Source organism: Dryas octopetala, chromosome 6, assembly GCF_963921425.1.
Source record: "Dryas octopetala chromosome 6, drDryOcto1.1, whole genome shotgun sequence".
Taxonomy (NCBI): domain Eukaryota; kingdom Viridiplantae; phylum Streptophyta; class Magnoliopsida; order Rosales; family Rosaceae; genus Dryas; species Dryas octopetala.
In genome coordinates, this window is record NC_141371.1 from 20,087,495 (window position 1) to 20,105,275 (window position 17,781).

The window sequence follows — 17,781 nt, forward strand, 5'->3', positions numbered from 1 at the left end:
GCTAATCATGGTCATGTGAATGTTGAAGGGTTTTCTGATGCAGACTAGGGTGGTTCAACAGATGATAGGAGGTCTACCTCAGGCTATTTTACCTTTGTAGGGGGGAATTTAGTGACCTGGAGGAGTAAGAAGCAATCAGTGGTATCTAGATCAAGTGCAGAGGCTGAATACAGAGGTATGGCACTCGGAATAGTCATGAAGCTTAAAACATTTTTCGATCATATGAGTTGTACCCCCACAGTGAGTACACTTTCGGTCAGGTTTCTTAGCATCTTTATTAGAGAATTTGTGGGCTGCCATAGCAACCGCCCCATCAGTACCCCCCATCATAGCTTCTTGCCGATTAGCCATGGAGCACACAATCGCATAGGCCGCCTGTAATTTAGGCAGAGGAGACATGCCAAGGACACGACCCCGAACTCCATCTAGATGAGAATCCAAACCAGCTAGAAACATGTATAATCTCTGAGAGTTAATCATAGTGGTATATTTTTCAACATCACTTGCATAATCCATAATGCAAGGTTCAATTGCATCAATATCCTGCCAAAGTTTTTGTAGCTTGCCAAAATAGGAAATAATAGACCCACCATTTTGACGTACAGAGATTACCTCACAATGGAGTTGATAGGCTTTGGAAGCATCTTGGCTCACTGTATAAGTCTGTCTGGCTGCGTCCCAGATGTCCTTCGCCGTCGGTAATCGAATAAAGAGAGAACAGACTTCTTTAGTCATGGCATCAAGAAGCCAAGACTTGACCATGCAATTCTCATCCTCCCATGCTTCAAACTCATCAGAATTCACATCCTCTGGAGTTGCTCGTGTTCCTGTGATAAAACCCCATCGTTTTCGACCTCTAATTTTATTTTGCACAATGAGAGCCCAATCAATATAATTCGAGCCATCAAGTTTCTCGGGTGAGACAAGTGATGACACATCCTGGGAGCTTAACGGAGGGAGAGCAGGCAACGGCAGTTTTGAGTTAACCACATCTTTGTTCTTATTCCCGTTCGAGCCTCCAGGACTAGAGGGTGGTGTTTAAGACATGATGATTGATAAACCACACACACAAAATAGCAAACAGCCAAGAAAAACAGTGCACTGCTACAGTACAAAGCAACACAGAAAAACAGTGCCCCTACAAGTGATGGGTCGGGTCGGCGTCGTAGCTGATGGTTGACGCGAGCGACGGGTCAGGCGAGTGGGCAGGCGATGCCCTGCTGGTCGACGTGGCAGGCAGACGTCGCGTCGGGCGAGCCGGTCGCGTCGGGTGGAGGCGGGCCCAGTCGCCGGCGTGTTGAGCAGAGGCGTCGGCGTCGGGTCTGAAGGAGCAGAGGTCGGCAAGGTTGGCAGGGGAGCAGAGGTGTAGATGATGATGCCGAGATTAAGGTACAGTGAAAAAGAAACAATTTTCTGGAAAACTTGTTACCCAAATTAATCACGTAGTGCAGCGGAACCCAACAATTTTGTGGAAAATTGTTAACCAAATTTATCTCGAACAATCTACAAGGCAGTAGGATAAAGAACCATGCTCTGATACCATGAACAGAAAAGGTTTAGGTTTAGGGGTTTCAATATGATTTCTGCTTAATTGATTAAGACCACAAAGTGTGGTTTATATACATGGGCCTATAGCTAAAATACAGGAATTAATAAATAGCCTAATTAATCCTAATAATTACACAATAATAACTTGAGTTGACTCACACCAACAGATATGGTATCAGCTGCACTGGTCAAATTCATGACTAAAAATTGGAGTAGAGGTAGAGAAGAGAAAACGAAGGCCCTTCATCTGAGTTTTTGCTAAGAAATGGGAAGGTCACTAGTAATTCAGACTTTTTGCATGGACTTGGCAGCCGCTTTTGACTTTAACAACTAGAGACTAAATCTATTCCATGATTAAAAATTTTGGGCATGGGTGTTCAGACAATATATGAGCATGAAATTCTTCCAGGGCACAATATATTCAAGTCTCCCACTTTAGCAAGTATAGCATGCTTACCACTTTTCTTTTCTCTGTTTTTCAGAATTATTGACCAGCATGACAAACTGAGGAAAAGAAGCACAGAAGCTTATACCACCAAGATAAGTAATACTCTTTTATCCTTCTGTCTGGTATAACCTAAGTATCATACAGCAGATAACATTGAGAAGTTAAATCACACATTAATATTCCGATTTCTTTAGTAAATGTCACACAGTACTTTCTTACTTGTTTTGTTGCCATTTTCAGCAGTTATAATTGAATAATCATGTATCTTGTGCTATCTTATGTATTTCTTTGCTATCTTATGAAGTTTTTGAATTGGGATCTAAAAGGCTCTATTATTGAAAACAAAATAATGAATGCAGATTGGGTTGGTAGTTCTGTTCGCTCACTGTATATCTTTATGTTAAAATTGTGTCAAGAAGCAACCTTGCCTCCAGACCTATTGCAGAGGCAAGGTATCTTGCCATTGTGTGGTCTGCAACGTCTCAGAAATCAACACATGAAGATTGACTAGTATTTCATACCAAGTATGTTCAGCTAGTTGCTGATATTTTCCAAACCACTTCCAATGGTCCCATTATGTTCTCCAAGGATCAAAATTGGTCTCTGAAAACTCTCCGTGCTTTTGGAACATGTATTTGAACAAATATTGATTAGTTAAATGAATGGATGGATTTTTGTTGAATGGATGGATTTTTATGAGAGAAAGGAATATAAGTAACATTTATAACATCCAAATCCCATTAAAAATTGACATGTATAATCTTGTTTATTTATATCAGTTTCAGAAGGTTTTATACATCGAAAAAACTTGATTACGATTTCCAATCTTGTTTTGGATATCAGTTGGGCTGAAAAAACAAATGGCATTTGCTTTGTTCTTTTGACAATTCATCCATTGCGTTTGATCTGTTTAAATGATTTTAAACGATTCGACAGGCTATGTAACAATATGACTGTTTAGGATCCCAACTATACTAGCATTATTCAATGATTAAAAAACAGAAAAAGATTTTGGTTAATACATAAAGGGGCAGCAAATACAAGCATGTGTATTGGCACTTTTTGGTACTTGATATTCAGCAAATTTTACCCAACTCAAGAATACCAAAACATTTTGATACAATATTGATGCATTGTCAATCCTTTCGAGCCTGATGTGCAATTCCTATATCAAAGTAATCGTTTGGCACTCCTGTTTGACAATCATAGTTGGACATGCAATCACGATCTATAGCATGTGTCCAACTCAACTTAAACTTACCGTCTAAATGTATAAATATGGGTGGTTTGGGTTTTGATCAAATTAGAAACTTAAACTTAAACCCTATATCCTATATCCTAAACCCTATATACTTATTATTAGGGTATATGGTCATTTTATGGGGTTTAGGGTTTAGGGTATACACTTTACCCTATATACATTATACTTATTAATTATTATAGTTCTAGGGTATAGTACTGTATAGTGTATATGGTATATGCCGTATACCCTATCTCTAAACCATAAACTCTATTAAATATCCTATACACTATAATAAGTTAAAACTTGAAACTCAAGCATACAATTCTAATTTTTAAACCCTAAACCCTATCCAAACTCCAATTTGCCCAAACCCCAAAACCAATAGAAAAAGACAATATAAGTATAAGACAAATAACAATGAGTTAGCAATCATTAATTGGTCTAGGATATAGGGTATAGGGTATAGGGTATATATCTATATTGTCATTTAGAAAAAAGACAATATAAGTATAAGACAAATAGCAATGAGTTAGCAATCATTAATTGGTCTAGAATATAGGGTATAGGGTATAGGATTTAGGGTCTATGGTTAATTTAGGGTTTAGGGTTTAGGGTATATATCTAATTATCTATTAAATTATATGTTTTATATAAATTATTAAACACATATTAATTAAAAATTTAAAACATATGTAAATATGTAATGTATATAGTTTTAGACTTTTAGTATAAGATTTTTAATTAAACTTGTTAATACTTAATACCCTAAAACATTTCTTCTAAAAAAAAATAATACCCTAAAAAATTAAAAATTCCAAAAACTAAAACAGAAAATCACTAAAACAAAAAAATTAAAACACAAAAACCTAGTCAGTCACTAACCGAGTCACTCTTTTACTCTCGAAATCTAGCCTCCACCCAGACTCTCTCTCGCCGCCCTCGCCCTCTCGCCCTCTCGCCACCCTCTCGCCATCCTCTCACCAGGACGTCCATCTGCCATCATCCCAGAAACCCAGAAAACTTAGACTCTTTCTCTCACCGAGTTTCGAAACCTAGAAACCCAGAAAACTCAGACTCTCTCTCTCTCACCAAGTTTCGATCTCTCAGATAGCCTGTGAGAGAAAGAGGTAACCTGCTGAATCCTCTTCTCTATGTCTGCAAAACCTGGGTTAGCCCTAGCTCGATGGGCTCATGCCGCTATCTCTCTCATCAACTCCTTCTCTCTTTTATCTGCATGCACAACCTAGGTCATTAGATTCCCTCCCTCTCTCTCTCTCTCTCGCTCTCTCTCTCTCTCTCTCTCTCTCTCTCTCTCTCTCTCTCTCTCTCTCACTGTTTCTTAATTTCCCTCTCTGTCTTTCTTCTCTCAATCCCTATCTTCGCTTGAGGTTTGTTTCCTTCATCGGGTAATGTCGTTTCACTCATCGGCCAGATGGCAGCTTCACTTCAACTCCTCCAAAGAGTCTTCCCAGCTGGTACTTGTTTCACTTCAAAGAAACCTCATTTTCTTTCTAATTTTTCAAATATTTACTTGGTTTAGATTAGGGATCCGATTTTTTTTGTTGTTGTTGATTTTTTCAAATAACTAATGTTGTTGTTTAATTGCTAATGGACTCTTAAATGCACTTAGTTTTCTATGTAGTTTTTATTTGTTAATTTTTGTTTTTCTTTTCTACAGGTTGTTGATTAATTGTACATGTGCTTGCTTGTGGTAAGGAAATCCTATCTTAAGTATTTTAATTTCTATTTTGATTTTTGGGTCTCAGTTTTGGGGCTATGATTTGTGATGGTTTTTTTTTTTTTTTTTTTCGCTTTTGCTTTGGTTTTTTCTTCCTAATTTGGTTCTTTGGTTTGCAAGACTGTACAAAATGAGATGCTTGGAGTGATAAGTAAGGTAAAAAATGAAGTGGGAAACAGTATGTGTATGCATGTCATAAATATTGGTACCAAAGACGAGAAAATTGGGGTAAAGGGAAATAAAACCTCCAATTAATGACAAATTTAGGACCACCAAGAAAGTTGGGTCTGAGGTTGTAACTGATTTCATGCGGAATGGGACCTTCCAAATCATTGTTGGCAAGATTCCTAACCCATAGCATATAAGTAAATAACTGACAGTAACACTAGATATTCAGCTGCATCTTTTTCTATGGTTTTTCTGAATGGTCTTGGCAAAATTTTCATTGTGCGTTATGTGGATGTCTATAGGAAATCATAGAAAAGATTATAGAAGAATAATTGAATAAATTTCATTTATTTTTTCAATTTCAGGTTCTAGATATTCTTTATTGTGGCAAAATCTTCTACACTTGTTCGCAAGTGATCTGCATAGCAAGAGCAGTGGTGACTGCAATGAGCTTCATGTTTAAATGATGAGACTAAAATTGTTTGCAAAGGTGAATTGCATGATGGGACTAAAATTGCTGTAAAAAGGATGGAATCTGTGGCAGTAGGAACTAAAGGATTGAACGAGGTTCAGGCCGAAATTACAGTCCTCACTAAGGTCAGGCATAGACATCTGGTTGCTCTTTTAGGATCCTGCATCAATGGCAATGAGAGGCTTCTGGTATACGAGTACGTGCCACAAGGGACATTGACACAACACTTGTTTGATTGGCGCGAGAATGGGGTACCTCCTTCTACTTGGAAGCAGAGAGTGACAATAGCATTGGATGTGGCAAGAGGGGGTCAAATATCTGCACAGCTTAGCTCAACAAAGTTTCATTCACAGAGATTTAAAGCCCTCAAACATACTTCTTGGGGATGACATGAGGGCCAAGGTTGCTGACTTTGGTTTGGTTAATACATAAAGGAGTATTATTGCAGCTGGCATCAAAATACAAGCATGTGTATTGGCAACTCTGTATTGGCACTTTTTGGTACTTGATGTGTAAATGTGGATATGTTGTCAAAATATGTATCGACACTTTGGTAAATATTATTAGTGATACACGCGGATGTTTTCTTCAGTGATATGCCCTTATTAGCATATTGTGATACATGAACATTTGGAGTAAATATTATTGCAATGTCAATCCATTTCCAGCCCCATGAGCAATTGCTATATCAAATTGGCAGTTTGACACCCCTGTTTGACAATCACATTTGGACATGCAATCAATTTATATTTTAAAACTTTTAGAATACATTATTGTGGTTTACAAAACATAAGATGTTTTCTTGTCAATCTAAAAGGATTTTTGAGTACCGATATTGACCTCTAATATATTGTCTGAGTTAATTTTGATCAATTTACTTGATATAGTATGTAGTGGGATGACTGGAAGTGCTTTGTCCATTTATTGGAGGCTTCCAATAAAAATTACCAATTTTCACCCTACAAAGTTGAAATGGAAATCAAAATTACCATTCCCCGCCCAAAAACTTAAAATTGAAACCAAAATTGCTTCCCCTCCCAAAAAATGTGTTTTTATGAAACTAAAATTCATTCCCCGCTCAAAATATTGAAATTGAAACCAAAATTCCTTCCCTGCCCAAAATTATTAAAATTAACCCACCCAAGTTGAAAAAAAGAAAAAACATTGTTATTATGTCATTTATTTTTACTTAGCGTGTATAGCCTTGGCAGTAAGACTTTAATTTATGAATCACCACCTAGTTGTTGAAGTTAATGTATAAGTTGATTTATGCATAAGACAAAAGTTCTGAAAAATGTGGCTCAAGCCAACATTTTCAGAAAATTCTACCTACTTCTGCTCAAAGGCAAAACTTCTGGAAATTGTGGCTCAAGCCAACTTCATCAGAAATTTGGACGTAGGAGGACAATCGATATGTATGCATCCTGAAAATTATGACAATTAAGAGTTTGAGATGTTACTTTTTCATGCGCTTGGAATGAGTAGATTAATTGGGGGTTCTAATCATTATTTCAGAAATTGAGGATTAAAATTAATAAGTTCATGTTTGTTAGTAAATATTCAGGCACTCCAATTTAAACTAGCATAGGATAATTGGGTATGTTAGACTAGATAAATACATTCCTTTTGTGAGAGATGCTGATAAACATATTGCCATGGGCAGGGGCTTGCCTCTGTAATAATATGCCTTCTAGGAACCTGAGTTGTGCACGAGGATGCAGTAGACCTATTATTCAATCCCATGCAGAGTAAATATGTCTAAGGAGGCATTCTTCAACATATGATGCCTCTGGCGCGTCTTCAAACTTGTCAAACTGTGTAATTTTGATTGCATGTCAAAACCTGATTGTCAAAGGAGCTTGTATTTAGCATTCTGGAAATGCAATTGCCCTTTTGTCTATATACAATTGCAGTGCGTAACGTTTTTTGGCCCAGTGATTCTGTTACCATTTTCTCGATGTTTGGTTCAAGAAAATGGTAACTTCGATCAAGAATGTGGTAACTTAGTATTTCTTGAGAAAATATTACCATTTCTTGAGGAAACAAAATCAAGAAAATTGTAACTTTGGTCAAGCTTGGGCTGGGTTACCACTTTCTTGAACCAAGTTACCATTTTCTTGATCGATCGATCAAGAAAGTGGTAACGTTTTTTGCCCCACTGATTCCGTTACCATTTTCTTGATGTTTGGTTCAAGAAAATGGTACCTTCAATCAAGAATGTGGTAACTTACCATTTCTTGAGAAAAAAAATCAAGAAAATGGTAAGTTTGGTCAAGCTTGGGCTGGGTTACCACTTTCTTGAACCAAGTTACCATTTTCTTGATCGATCGATCAAGAAAGTAGTAACGTGTTTTGCTTGGTTGATTCCGTTACCATTTTCCTTATGTTTGGTTCAAGAAAAAGGTAACTTCAATCAAGAATGTGGTAACTTACTATTTCTTGAGAAAATGTTACCATTTCTTGAGGAAAAAAATCAAGAAAATTGTAACTTTGGTCAAGCTTGGGCTGGGTTACCACTTTCTTGAACCAAGTTACCATTTTCTTGATTGATCGATCAAGAAAGTGGTAACGGTGTTTTGCTTGGCTGATTCCGTTACCATTTTCTTGATGTTTGGTTTAAGAAAATGGTAACTTCGATTAAGAATGTGGTAACTTACAATTTCTTGAGAAAATGTTACCATTTCTTGAGGAAAAAAATCAAGAAAATTGTAACTTTGGTCAAGATTGGGCTTGGTTACCACATTCTTGAACCAAGTTACCATTTTCTTGATCAAACGATCAAGAAAGTGGTAACGTTTTTTGCCTACTAATTTGGTTACCATTTTCTTGATGTTTGGTTCAAGAAAATGGTAACTTCGATTAAGAATGTGGTAACTTACCATTTCTTGAGAAAATGTTACAATTTTTTGAGAAAAAAAAAAATCAAAAAAATTGTAACTTTGGTCAAGATTAGGCTTGGTTACCACATTCTTGAACCAAGTTACTATTTTCTTGATCGAACGATCAAGAAAGTGGTAACGTTTTTTGCCCCATTGATTTGGTTACCATTTTATTGATGTTTGGTTCAAGAAAATGGTAATTTTGATGAAGAAAATGGTAACTTACCATTTCTTGAGATTAAGTTAGCAATTCTTGAAAACAAAATCAAAAAAATGGTAAGTTTGTTCAAGATGTAATTTTGTGATTGCATGTCCAAACCTGATTGGCAAACAGGAGCTTGTATTTAATACTCTGAGAATGCAATTGCATGTTTGTCTGTATACAGTTGTTTTCGTACGTGGTTACCACATTCTTGATGTGAAGTTACCATTTTCTTGAATATAAGATCAAGAAAGTGGTAACTTGGGTTTTAGGCATTTGTGAAGTTACCACTTATTGAAACAACTCTCAAGAAAATGGTAACTCTTAGTCAAGATTTGGTAAGTTACTAAATCTTGACTAAGAGTTACCAATGGTAAAACCCAAATCACACTCTCATCTCACTCTCGATTCAAAAGAAATAATCTCCCCTCACCCAGACTCTCTCTCGGTGCCCTCACCCTCTCAGTCTCTCACTTTCTCACTGAATCCTCGCCCTCTCAGTCTCTCACTCTCTCACTGAATCCTCGCCCTCTCGCCACCCTCGATCTCGCCCTCTCACCAAAAACTCAGAAACTCATCCCATAAAGATCAGACTCTCTCTCGCCGTCCTCGCCCTCTTGTTGAATCCTCACCCTCTAGCCACCCTTTCGCCATCCTCTCACTAAAAACGCAGAAAACTCAGAAACCCATCCTAGCACGTCCATCGCCCATCATCCCAGAAAACTCAACCCTCTCTCATTGAGTTTCGAAACCTAGAAACCTAGAAAACTCACTCAGACTCTCTCTCTCACCGAGTTTCGATCTCTCAGAAACCATAAAACTCAGACTCAGACTCTGTCTCTCTCACCCAGGTTAGGGCTTCGATTTGTTTACATTTGATTTTGTAGTTTTATTCATATGTCAAACTCTATATCTCTTTCATGAACTTAATATTTGGATTTTGAACTAATTTATGCAGACTCAGAAACAGGCACTTGCAGCAATTTAAGCTGAAGCCAAGACACGTTGAATGACAAATATTTCTGAGCAGGGATGGCGTAAGTGAAGGGCAATTTTATCAAGTCTTACTATATGAGTTTTATGCAATCCGAAAGGTGAGAATTGATTCATTTTGCTTCATTATCACTAGTATCAGATTGTTGGAGATAAAAAAAGGAAATTTTTGTTGCATTGATATGTAATCTCCATACAGGCATGTGGCTCCCTGGAGGCCAACAATCAACCGCCAGTGACTTTCATTGTGGTGCAAAAATGGCACCACACACGATTATTTACTAATAACCATAGGGACAGGAGCAGCGCATACAAGAGTGGGAACATATTGCCTGGTAAAGTTAAATTATCTTGGAAACTTGTATCTGTCATGTTGTACAGACTTTTGTACTAATAAAGAGTGTTCTGTGTTCTATATGTTTATTGTTGTTTTGTTTTCAGGCACCGTGGTTGATACTAAGATCTGTCATCCAACAGAATTTGATTTTTATCTCTGCAGCCATGCTGGTATTCAGGTAGAGAATTGTATTAATCTCTCTTTTTCTCTCTCTCTCTCTAGCTCTCTCTATTTGAGGAGACTTTACAAATGATGCATTGTAGAGCACACTCATAATTTTTCCATGAAATCTAAGACAATCACGCTTAGAAAAATCACTTTCACAATCAAGTGAGGCACGTGGTGGTTGAGAATCGGCTTCTACAATTTGATGTATGGGAGAGATCAACAACTCAATAGACAGTTCTTTTTGAAGGCAAAGTGGCTGAGGGGATAAAATATCTATTAGAGCCTTAATTTTGTAAAATACTTGGATTATTTCAAACTTGGGGAAGTTCATTCTCCTTTCTTTAGGCACAGATGTTGCTGCATAGTTATAGGCCGCGGGTGAAGAACAAGATGCTATGATAATGGTGACAATCATGAATAAGATATTGTAATACATGTACAATTATATACTTTTATTTATGGCCCGACTTCACATGTTTCTTTAGTTTTGGTTTATATTTTTGAAATTCTTGAAAACTAAATAAATTTTATCTTATATGGCAGGGGACAAGTCGACCAGCTCATTACCATGTTTTCTGGGATGAGAATAATTTTACTGCTGATGAATTCAGTCATTGACAAACAATCTTTGTTACACATATGCGAGGTTCACGCGCTCGGTGTCTGTTGGTAAACCATCGTTTTGCATGGCTTCTAGTAAGCCTATTGGAGCCAATGACATATCTACAACAGGCATTTTTTTTTTTTGGAATTGTAGCATGCAGATTGGCTTCTTGGCTTAAATTTAATGATGCAGTTGGTGTTGATCCATTATCTTGCCATTCATGTCTTGCTTATTTGATTGGTTGTTCCTCATATTTCATTTGTTGATGATTCTAGTTAATTGTTAAACTAGATTTTTTATTTTTGGTTGGCCTTGCTACTTTTTTTGTTTAGCTTTGACTTTTTTGCCATTAGTTGTTAGATTAGTTCTTAAATCTTTTCCACAACAACCCCTAAGGTTTGCATACTATGCATACTGGCAGATAAATGATATGTGTTGCCTATCATTTTAACTATATCAAACTAATTACTGAGTTCAAGATTTTCTGATCTTAAAAAGAAAGTTATAGAAATACATGGCTTAGGAAGAATACCAAGTATTTCCTTTAGTCTATTTCTATAACATAATTTTTGTCCAAGTTTTTCTTTTGTATTGTGTGGTTAATTATGCTAATTCCCACTACTACAATAATATAAATAGACGACACTATCTACACAACGGTTGTTTTAAAACTGTTGTGTAGTTTTTACAGATAACGGTTTTAAAAAAACTGTTGTATTTATGAATGAAATCCAATGGTTTTGAGAGGGGTAGATTTTTTGGTTTGGCCTACACAATGGTTTTAAGTTGTGACCATTGTGTAAGCGAAACAAAATGGAAAAACCGGTCTACAGTAACTTCATTAAAAAAATTTTGTTGTGTACTCTTGTTTCCCTCCGATATGTTTCCCTCTCAATGTTCATCGTTCCCACCCCTAAGTCATACACCCAGCAACAAACATTGCCAAAACCAGAAGAGATCTGAGAGATAAGCCATCATCTGCTCCAAGCGCACCCACCTGACCTCCAAGCGACCTCACAAGCCCGACCATGTGAGAGATCTGAAAGATAAGCCACCCATCGATCTCGCCTCTCTCTCTTTCTCGCCTCTCTCGTCGCATCTTCTCCTTCTCGCCACCGAGTCACCGTCGCGTGGGGACACTAAACCTAACCCTCAGTCCCTCATCCAGATCCAACCACTATCTCTCTTTCTCTCTCCGTTTGCTCTCTCTCGCCAATCGCTCTGTCTCACCGTCGGATCGCTTTCTTAATTTGTGTCACCGTCTTGAAGGAGAGAACTGGGAAGCGACCCTTGCTCACTGGGGATGTGAATGTCACTCTGAGAGATGGGTATGCCACGATTGGAGATATGAGTTCACCGTCGACAACTTGAGCTGGATTCGGAGCAGAAAGTTTAGGCTGGGTGCAAGGGTAGCTCGGCCAGTGGTTATTAGGGTGCTCTTAAGGGCCTACATAGAGTGCTACACAGCAGGTTTTTCATATCTCTTACCTTAGGTTATAGTCATAGTTATCTTCGTTTTGGTTTTCCTTTTCTACTTCTATTCATTGCTAGTAAATTGTTTTTGCAAGAAACCTTAAAAGTAATGAAGCTAAGTCAATGATTCTGCATATTGAAGATGTTTTCTTTAAGGGTTCAAACCCTATTTGCCAACCTTAATTTATTCCCATCCCAACATTTGACAAATAAAGTTACTAAGCTTGAAATGGGCAAGAACTATTTCTACTGTCGAAGGCCTTAATCCAAGTGATGAGAATTCTGCTCTTGTCCACTGTATTCAGGTTTAAATTTGTCATTTGTTGCTACTTGGATTAGAAATTTGTTGACCTTAATTTTTTCTTTATAAACAGTAGAAGTTATTAGAAAATATAAAGAAGCATGCAAGCCTGGGACACATGAAGAATTTAAGAGACCCCATAGAGAAATCATGTTGACAAATTTTACGAAGTTACTTTATGATAGATGGTTGTAATCATGTAATGCTTATCGGTATAAAAAATCAATTTGGCATTGATGTGATCAAATGAGGAGTCTTTCCCATGAGATTTGTGTATACTGCAGTAAGATCAGACCAGTTTTTTAACTTGGACTTCTGAACCAGTGGATAATTTGAGAAAAGTTTCTTTCTTTCTTCTTTTTATTGGGGTGGGTAGGATATACATTTCTTAAAGGGTGGGTAGGACATCCTTATAAGAGAAAGAGCATATCTTTTTATACTTTCAACATAGTTATTTGTACATCATTGTTGCTTACTAATAATGTACTATTTTTGTTTTCTTTTTGAAAATGAGTTGTTTTGTTGCGTCCATCATATATTTTTATGAGGCTCAGAATCAAGTTTTCATGGGCTGTAAAAGGTTGTTTGGTTGCTGCGGAATTGGAGGGGGAAAAGTTAGAATTTAGATTTTACTGAATGCATGCTTTATTTTCTCACTAGGTTGCGTATATTTAGTTTGCATTTCTAGGTTGAAATCAAGTTTCCATCGATAGGGTTGATGCAGTATGAGTGATAGAGTCTCATGGCGTGAGTTTCTGATTGTAGTTCCGTTTTTATTTGAGATATAAAAATTGGTTATAATATGGGTTATTTACTGAACTTGGATCTTTAGGTATGGAAGGAAATGGAATTCTAATTGGTTAGCTAGAACTGTTCTAGTTTCCTTTGTATATGTGACTGAATGCTATTCACTAAGTTTGGATAATTCCCAAGGATACTGAAACTCTTGATTGGTAATGGACTAATATGACTAATATCATAGTTCATTTAATTTTTAAATTTAGTTTGTATTTATTTTGAAGTATTTCTCTTGTTTATTGTTTCTAAATTAAGTCATTTGTGTTTGTAGATGTGAGAAATCATCTAGTTTTTTATCCATTATAAGTGTACGTGGAAAGCGCTACTGACTATCTTTCAAAACCAAGGCTCACAGCGAGGTAAGAAGACTTGAACTTATTTGTGAACCCTGTGAAACTCTTGTGGTAATGCATTTGAGTATGTTTGAATGTTTGGCATTGGCAAGAATATTAAAGGTTCTGACCTTACTGTTTACTTTTGTTTGATTTTGGTAGTCTTTGACCTTACTGTATACTTTTAGAAAACTGTATCATTTGGTAAGGAGTCATAAGCTGATTTTTTGTGAGTCACAAGTTCACATCCTAATGGTCATTTGAAGACAAAAATCACCATATTCCGTCCTTGAATGTAGTTTTCGTGGAATACCCAAGTCAGACCTGAAAATCTGAAACTCTGACAGCAACACTCCTCTTGCATGCCTACATTCTCACTAGTCCTTGTGTGATTTTGTGATATTTTTTTAACTGAAATTGTTTGGATAATATTAGGGTAACTGAATATATTGAATTTTACTTGCAATGAATGACAAGTTTGCTTTAATTTTTTGTGAAATTTGAAATTGTTAGATGGATAAGTCATGGATGTTTGCTGATAGAAGGTCGAGGGCATATGAATTAGGGATGGAAGCATTCTTCAAGTTTTCATTAGAAAATACTAGAAACCCAAACCTGATTCATTGTCCTTGCACGAAGTGTGGCAATGTGAAGCAGTTTGGTGTTGGAGTTGTAAGGGAACATTTATATTATAATGGTGTTGATAAAAGTTACCAACAATGGATATGGCATGGAGAACCTTCTAGGTCAGCTACAAATACAGTTAGAGAGAAAGAGCAAACTGAAGTAGAACGTTCATTTCTCTCTGAAACAGTGGAGATGGAAGGTGATAAGGCAAACTATTTTTCAGATGACGCAGCTCAAGATTTTTTGAATGTTATTGGGGATGGAGATACACCTTTGTATCCTGGTTGTACAAAACACACTAAGCTATCTGCACTAGTGAGGTTGTATAATTTGAAGGCAAAGCATGGATTGAGTGATGCAGGTTTCTCTGATTACCTTATTGCTTTTGGGGATTTGCTTCCAGAAGGTAATAAGCTACCCATATCCATGTATGAGGCAAAGAAGGCTCTGTGTGCATTGGGAATGGATTATGAGAAAATACATGCATGTCCTAATGATTGCATCTTGTACAGAAATGAAAATGAGGATGAAACCAGTTGTCCTACTTGTAGTCTGCCAAGGTGGAAGATTGGTAAGGATTCAAAAATGAAGGAGGGGGTGCCTGCCAAGGTCTTGTGGTATTTTCCCATTCTCCCAAGGTTTAAAAGGATGTTCGAATGTAGTGAAATAGCTGAGAGTTTAACTTGGCATGCTAATAAAAAACTGAATGATGGACAGATGCGGCATCCCGCTGATTCCCCATCATGGAAGTTAGTTGATTTTAAGTGGCCAAACTTCTCAGAAGATCCAAGAAACCTTAGACTAGCAATATCAGCTGATGGCTTCAATCCCCATAGTTCTTTGAGTAGCAAATACAGCTGTTGGCCAGTTATACTAGTTACTTATAATCTTCCTCCATGGTTGTGTATGAAAAGGAAGTTCATGATGCTGACTTTATTAATTTCTGGTCCTAAACAACCTGGAAATGATATAGATGTGTACCTGACACCTTTGGTTGATGATTTAAAATCTTTATGGGCAGGAGTTCCAGGAGTGTATGATGCGTTCAGCTGTGAATACTTCACCCTTAAAGCTGTACTTCTATGGACCATCAACGATTTTCCGGCCTATGGAAACTTATCTGGCTGCATTGTGAAAGGGTATAATGCTTGTCCAATCTGTGGATCACAAACAAGACCTCATAGGTTGGTACATGGTAATAAATTATCGTACATAGGGCATAGAAGATTCTTGTCACGCCATCATCCTTATCGAAGGCAAAGAGCAGCTTTCAATAACTTGCAAGAATTAACACCACCTCCTGTACCATTAACAGGAGAGGAAGTACTTGAAAAGGTTGAAAAGGAAAATTTCACACCTTTTGGCAAGAGGAAAGTCAAGAGTAAAGGGGTTGAGGGTGAAGCTAGAGCTTGTTGGAAGAAGAAGTCAATTTTCTTTCAGCTTGAGTATTGGAAATCTCTTCATGTTCGGCATATTATCGATGTTATGCATGTTGAGAAGAATGTGTGCGATAGTATTATTGGCACACTATTGAACATCCCTGGAAAAACAAAAGATGGGGTTGCAGCTCGTTTGGATTTGTTGGACATGGGGGTTAGAACTGAATTGGCACCTAACACTTGTGGAAAACGGACTCACTTGCCGGCTGCAAGTTGGAATTTGTCTAGAGAGGAGAAGCGATCTGTGTGCAAATCATTTCTAGGTATGAAGGTCCCTGAAGGCTATGGTTCAAATATTAGCAGTCTTGTATCAATGGAGGATTTAAAGATTCATGGCCTTAAGTCTCATGACTGTCATACCCTCATGCAACAATTGCTCCCTGTGGCCATACGTTCTGTGTTGGAAAAGCCTGTGAGATATGCTATCACGAGATTATGTTTTTTCTTTAATGCTATATGCAGCAAAGTTGTCGATGTATCAACGCTAGATAAACTTGAAGAAGATCAAGTAGTCACTCTGTGTTTGCTTGAGAAGTATTTTCCACCATCATTTTTTGATGTTATGGTTCATTTAACAGTGCACCTTGTGAGAGAAGTTAGGTTATGTGGACCAGTTTATTTTAGATGGATGTACCCCTTCGAAAGATATATGAAGGTGTTAAAGGGGTATGTACGAAATCGTCATTGTCCCGAGGGTTGCATAGCGGAGGGTTATATTGCGGAAGAAGCTATAGAGTTTTGCTCTAAACATATGCGTGAAGTTAGTACAGTTGGTATCCCGTCATCTCAAAAGTCTGGCTCTAACAATGAAACTAAGCCCCTATCAGGTGCTTCTATACATCGGGTTGATCGTGACCAGTTGGAGCAGGCCCATCTTTATGTACTAGAAAATACAGTTGAAGTTGAACCTTTTATTGAGTAAGAGCAATCATTTCCCTTTAAAATTAATTTTATAATTGTTCAATAGTTGTTTTCCCCCTGCTGGTTAATTGATACATGTCTCTTATTATAGTGAACATATGAGATATTTGAAAGAGAAATATCCCAAAAACAAGAAAAAGAAGAGGTGGTTGCAAGAAAAGCACAATCGAACCTTCATCCCTTGGATAAAAAAACGGGTGATATATTCAACTTTTTTTACTAGTTCATATTTAAAAAAAATGAAGCACATTCTCTGTATACACAGTGCACCTTATTTGATATAGACGGTCATCTTTGCAGGTGAATCATGCACTTTCTGTCACACCTAATAACATATCTGAAACTTTGAGATGGATAGCTGATGGACCGTGTGTTGAAGTTCCGAAGTTTAACAGTTACAAGATTAATGGGGTTCATTTTAGTACCAAGTGTCGTGATGACGTAAGAACTGTTCAGAACAGTGGTGTTTACCTCCTGGCAGATGCAATGCAGGTTGCTAGTTCGAAGGACAAAAACCCGGTCATCACAGATATGGTCTTCTATGGAGTGATTCAAGAAATATGGGAACTAGACTATTACAAGTTTAGGCTGCCCATTTTCAAGTGTGATTGGGTTGAGAATCAGAATGGCATTAAGATAGATGAACTTGGATTTACGTTGGTCAATTTGAGTAGGTTGAGTCATAAGCCGGACAAGTTTGTTTTGGGAAGACAAGTAAAACAAGTGTTTTATGTGGAAGATCCTGCAGATTCTAGGTGGTCTGTTGTACTAACAACCCCAGATAGAGATGACATTAGATGAGAAGATGAGCTGGGAAATACCACATTTGACCTTCAACCATTCACCACTAGTCTTCCACCCGTAGAGACGTTTGATGATATAGTGGGTGAAACTGGAACAGAATATGTGCGACCTGGAGGCGAGGGCATATGGATTGATTAGTTTATGTTTACCATATTTGAGCTTGTAAATTAATACTTATTTCAATTTGGATTAAAATATTAATATGTAATAAAGTGTTTGCTAGTTGTGTTTATATTTTTTTCTTTGGTTGCTGTCAAAGGTATTGATCTACAGCAAAGGTAAAAAT

General features: G+C 37.2%; 1 protein-coding gene and 1 pseudogene across 1 annotated transcript; one reads left to right on the top strand and one right to left on the bottom strand.

The window, feature by feature from the left end:
- Positions 1-150: 150 nt before the first annotated feature.
- LOC147283128 (uncharacterized) lies at positions 151-2,460 on the bottom strand. The gene is made up of 2 exons (XM_086248365.1): positions 2,420-2,460; positions 151-1,024 (listed from the first exon to the last, which is right to left on the bottom strand). The coding sequence occupies exons 1-2, from the start codon at positions 2,458-2,460 to the stop codon at positions 151-153; spliced, it is 915 nt and encodes a 304-aa protein (XP_086104491.1).
- A 6,552-nt stretch (positions 2,461-9,012) lies between these two features.
- Positions 9,013-17,633, top strand: LOC147283129 (uncharacterized; annotated as a pseudogene).
- The last annotated feature ends 148 nt before the right edge of the window (positions 17,634-17,781 follow it).

Coding starts and splice junctions, on each gene's coding strand:
- LOC147283128 (XM_086248365.1), bottom strand. CDS start 2,460: ATGGCAAGATACCTTGCCTCTGCAATAGGTCTGGAGGCAAG. Junction 1,025..2,419: donor GCAATAGGTCTGGAGGCAAG/GTTGCTTCTTGA, acceptor ACCACCCTCTAG/TCCTGGAGGCTCGAACGGGA.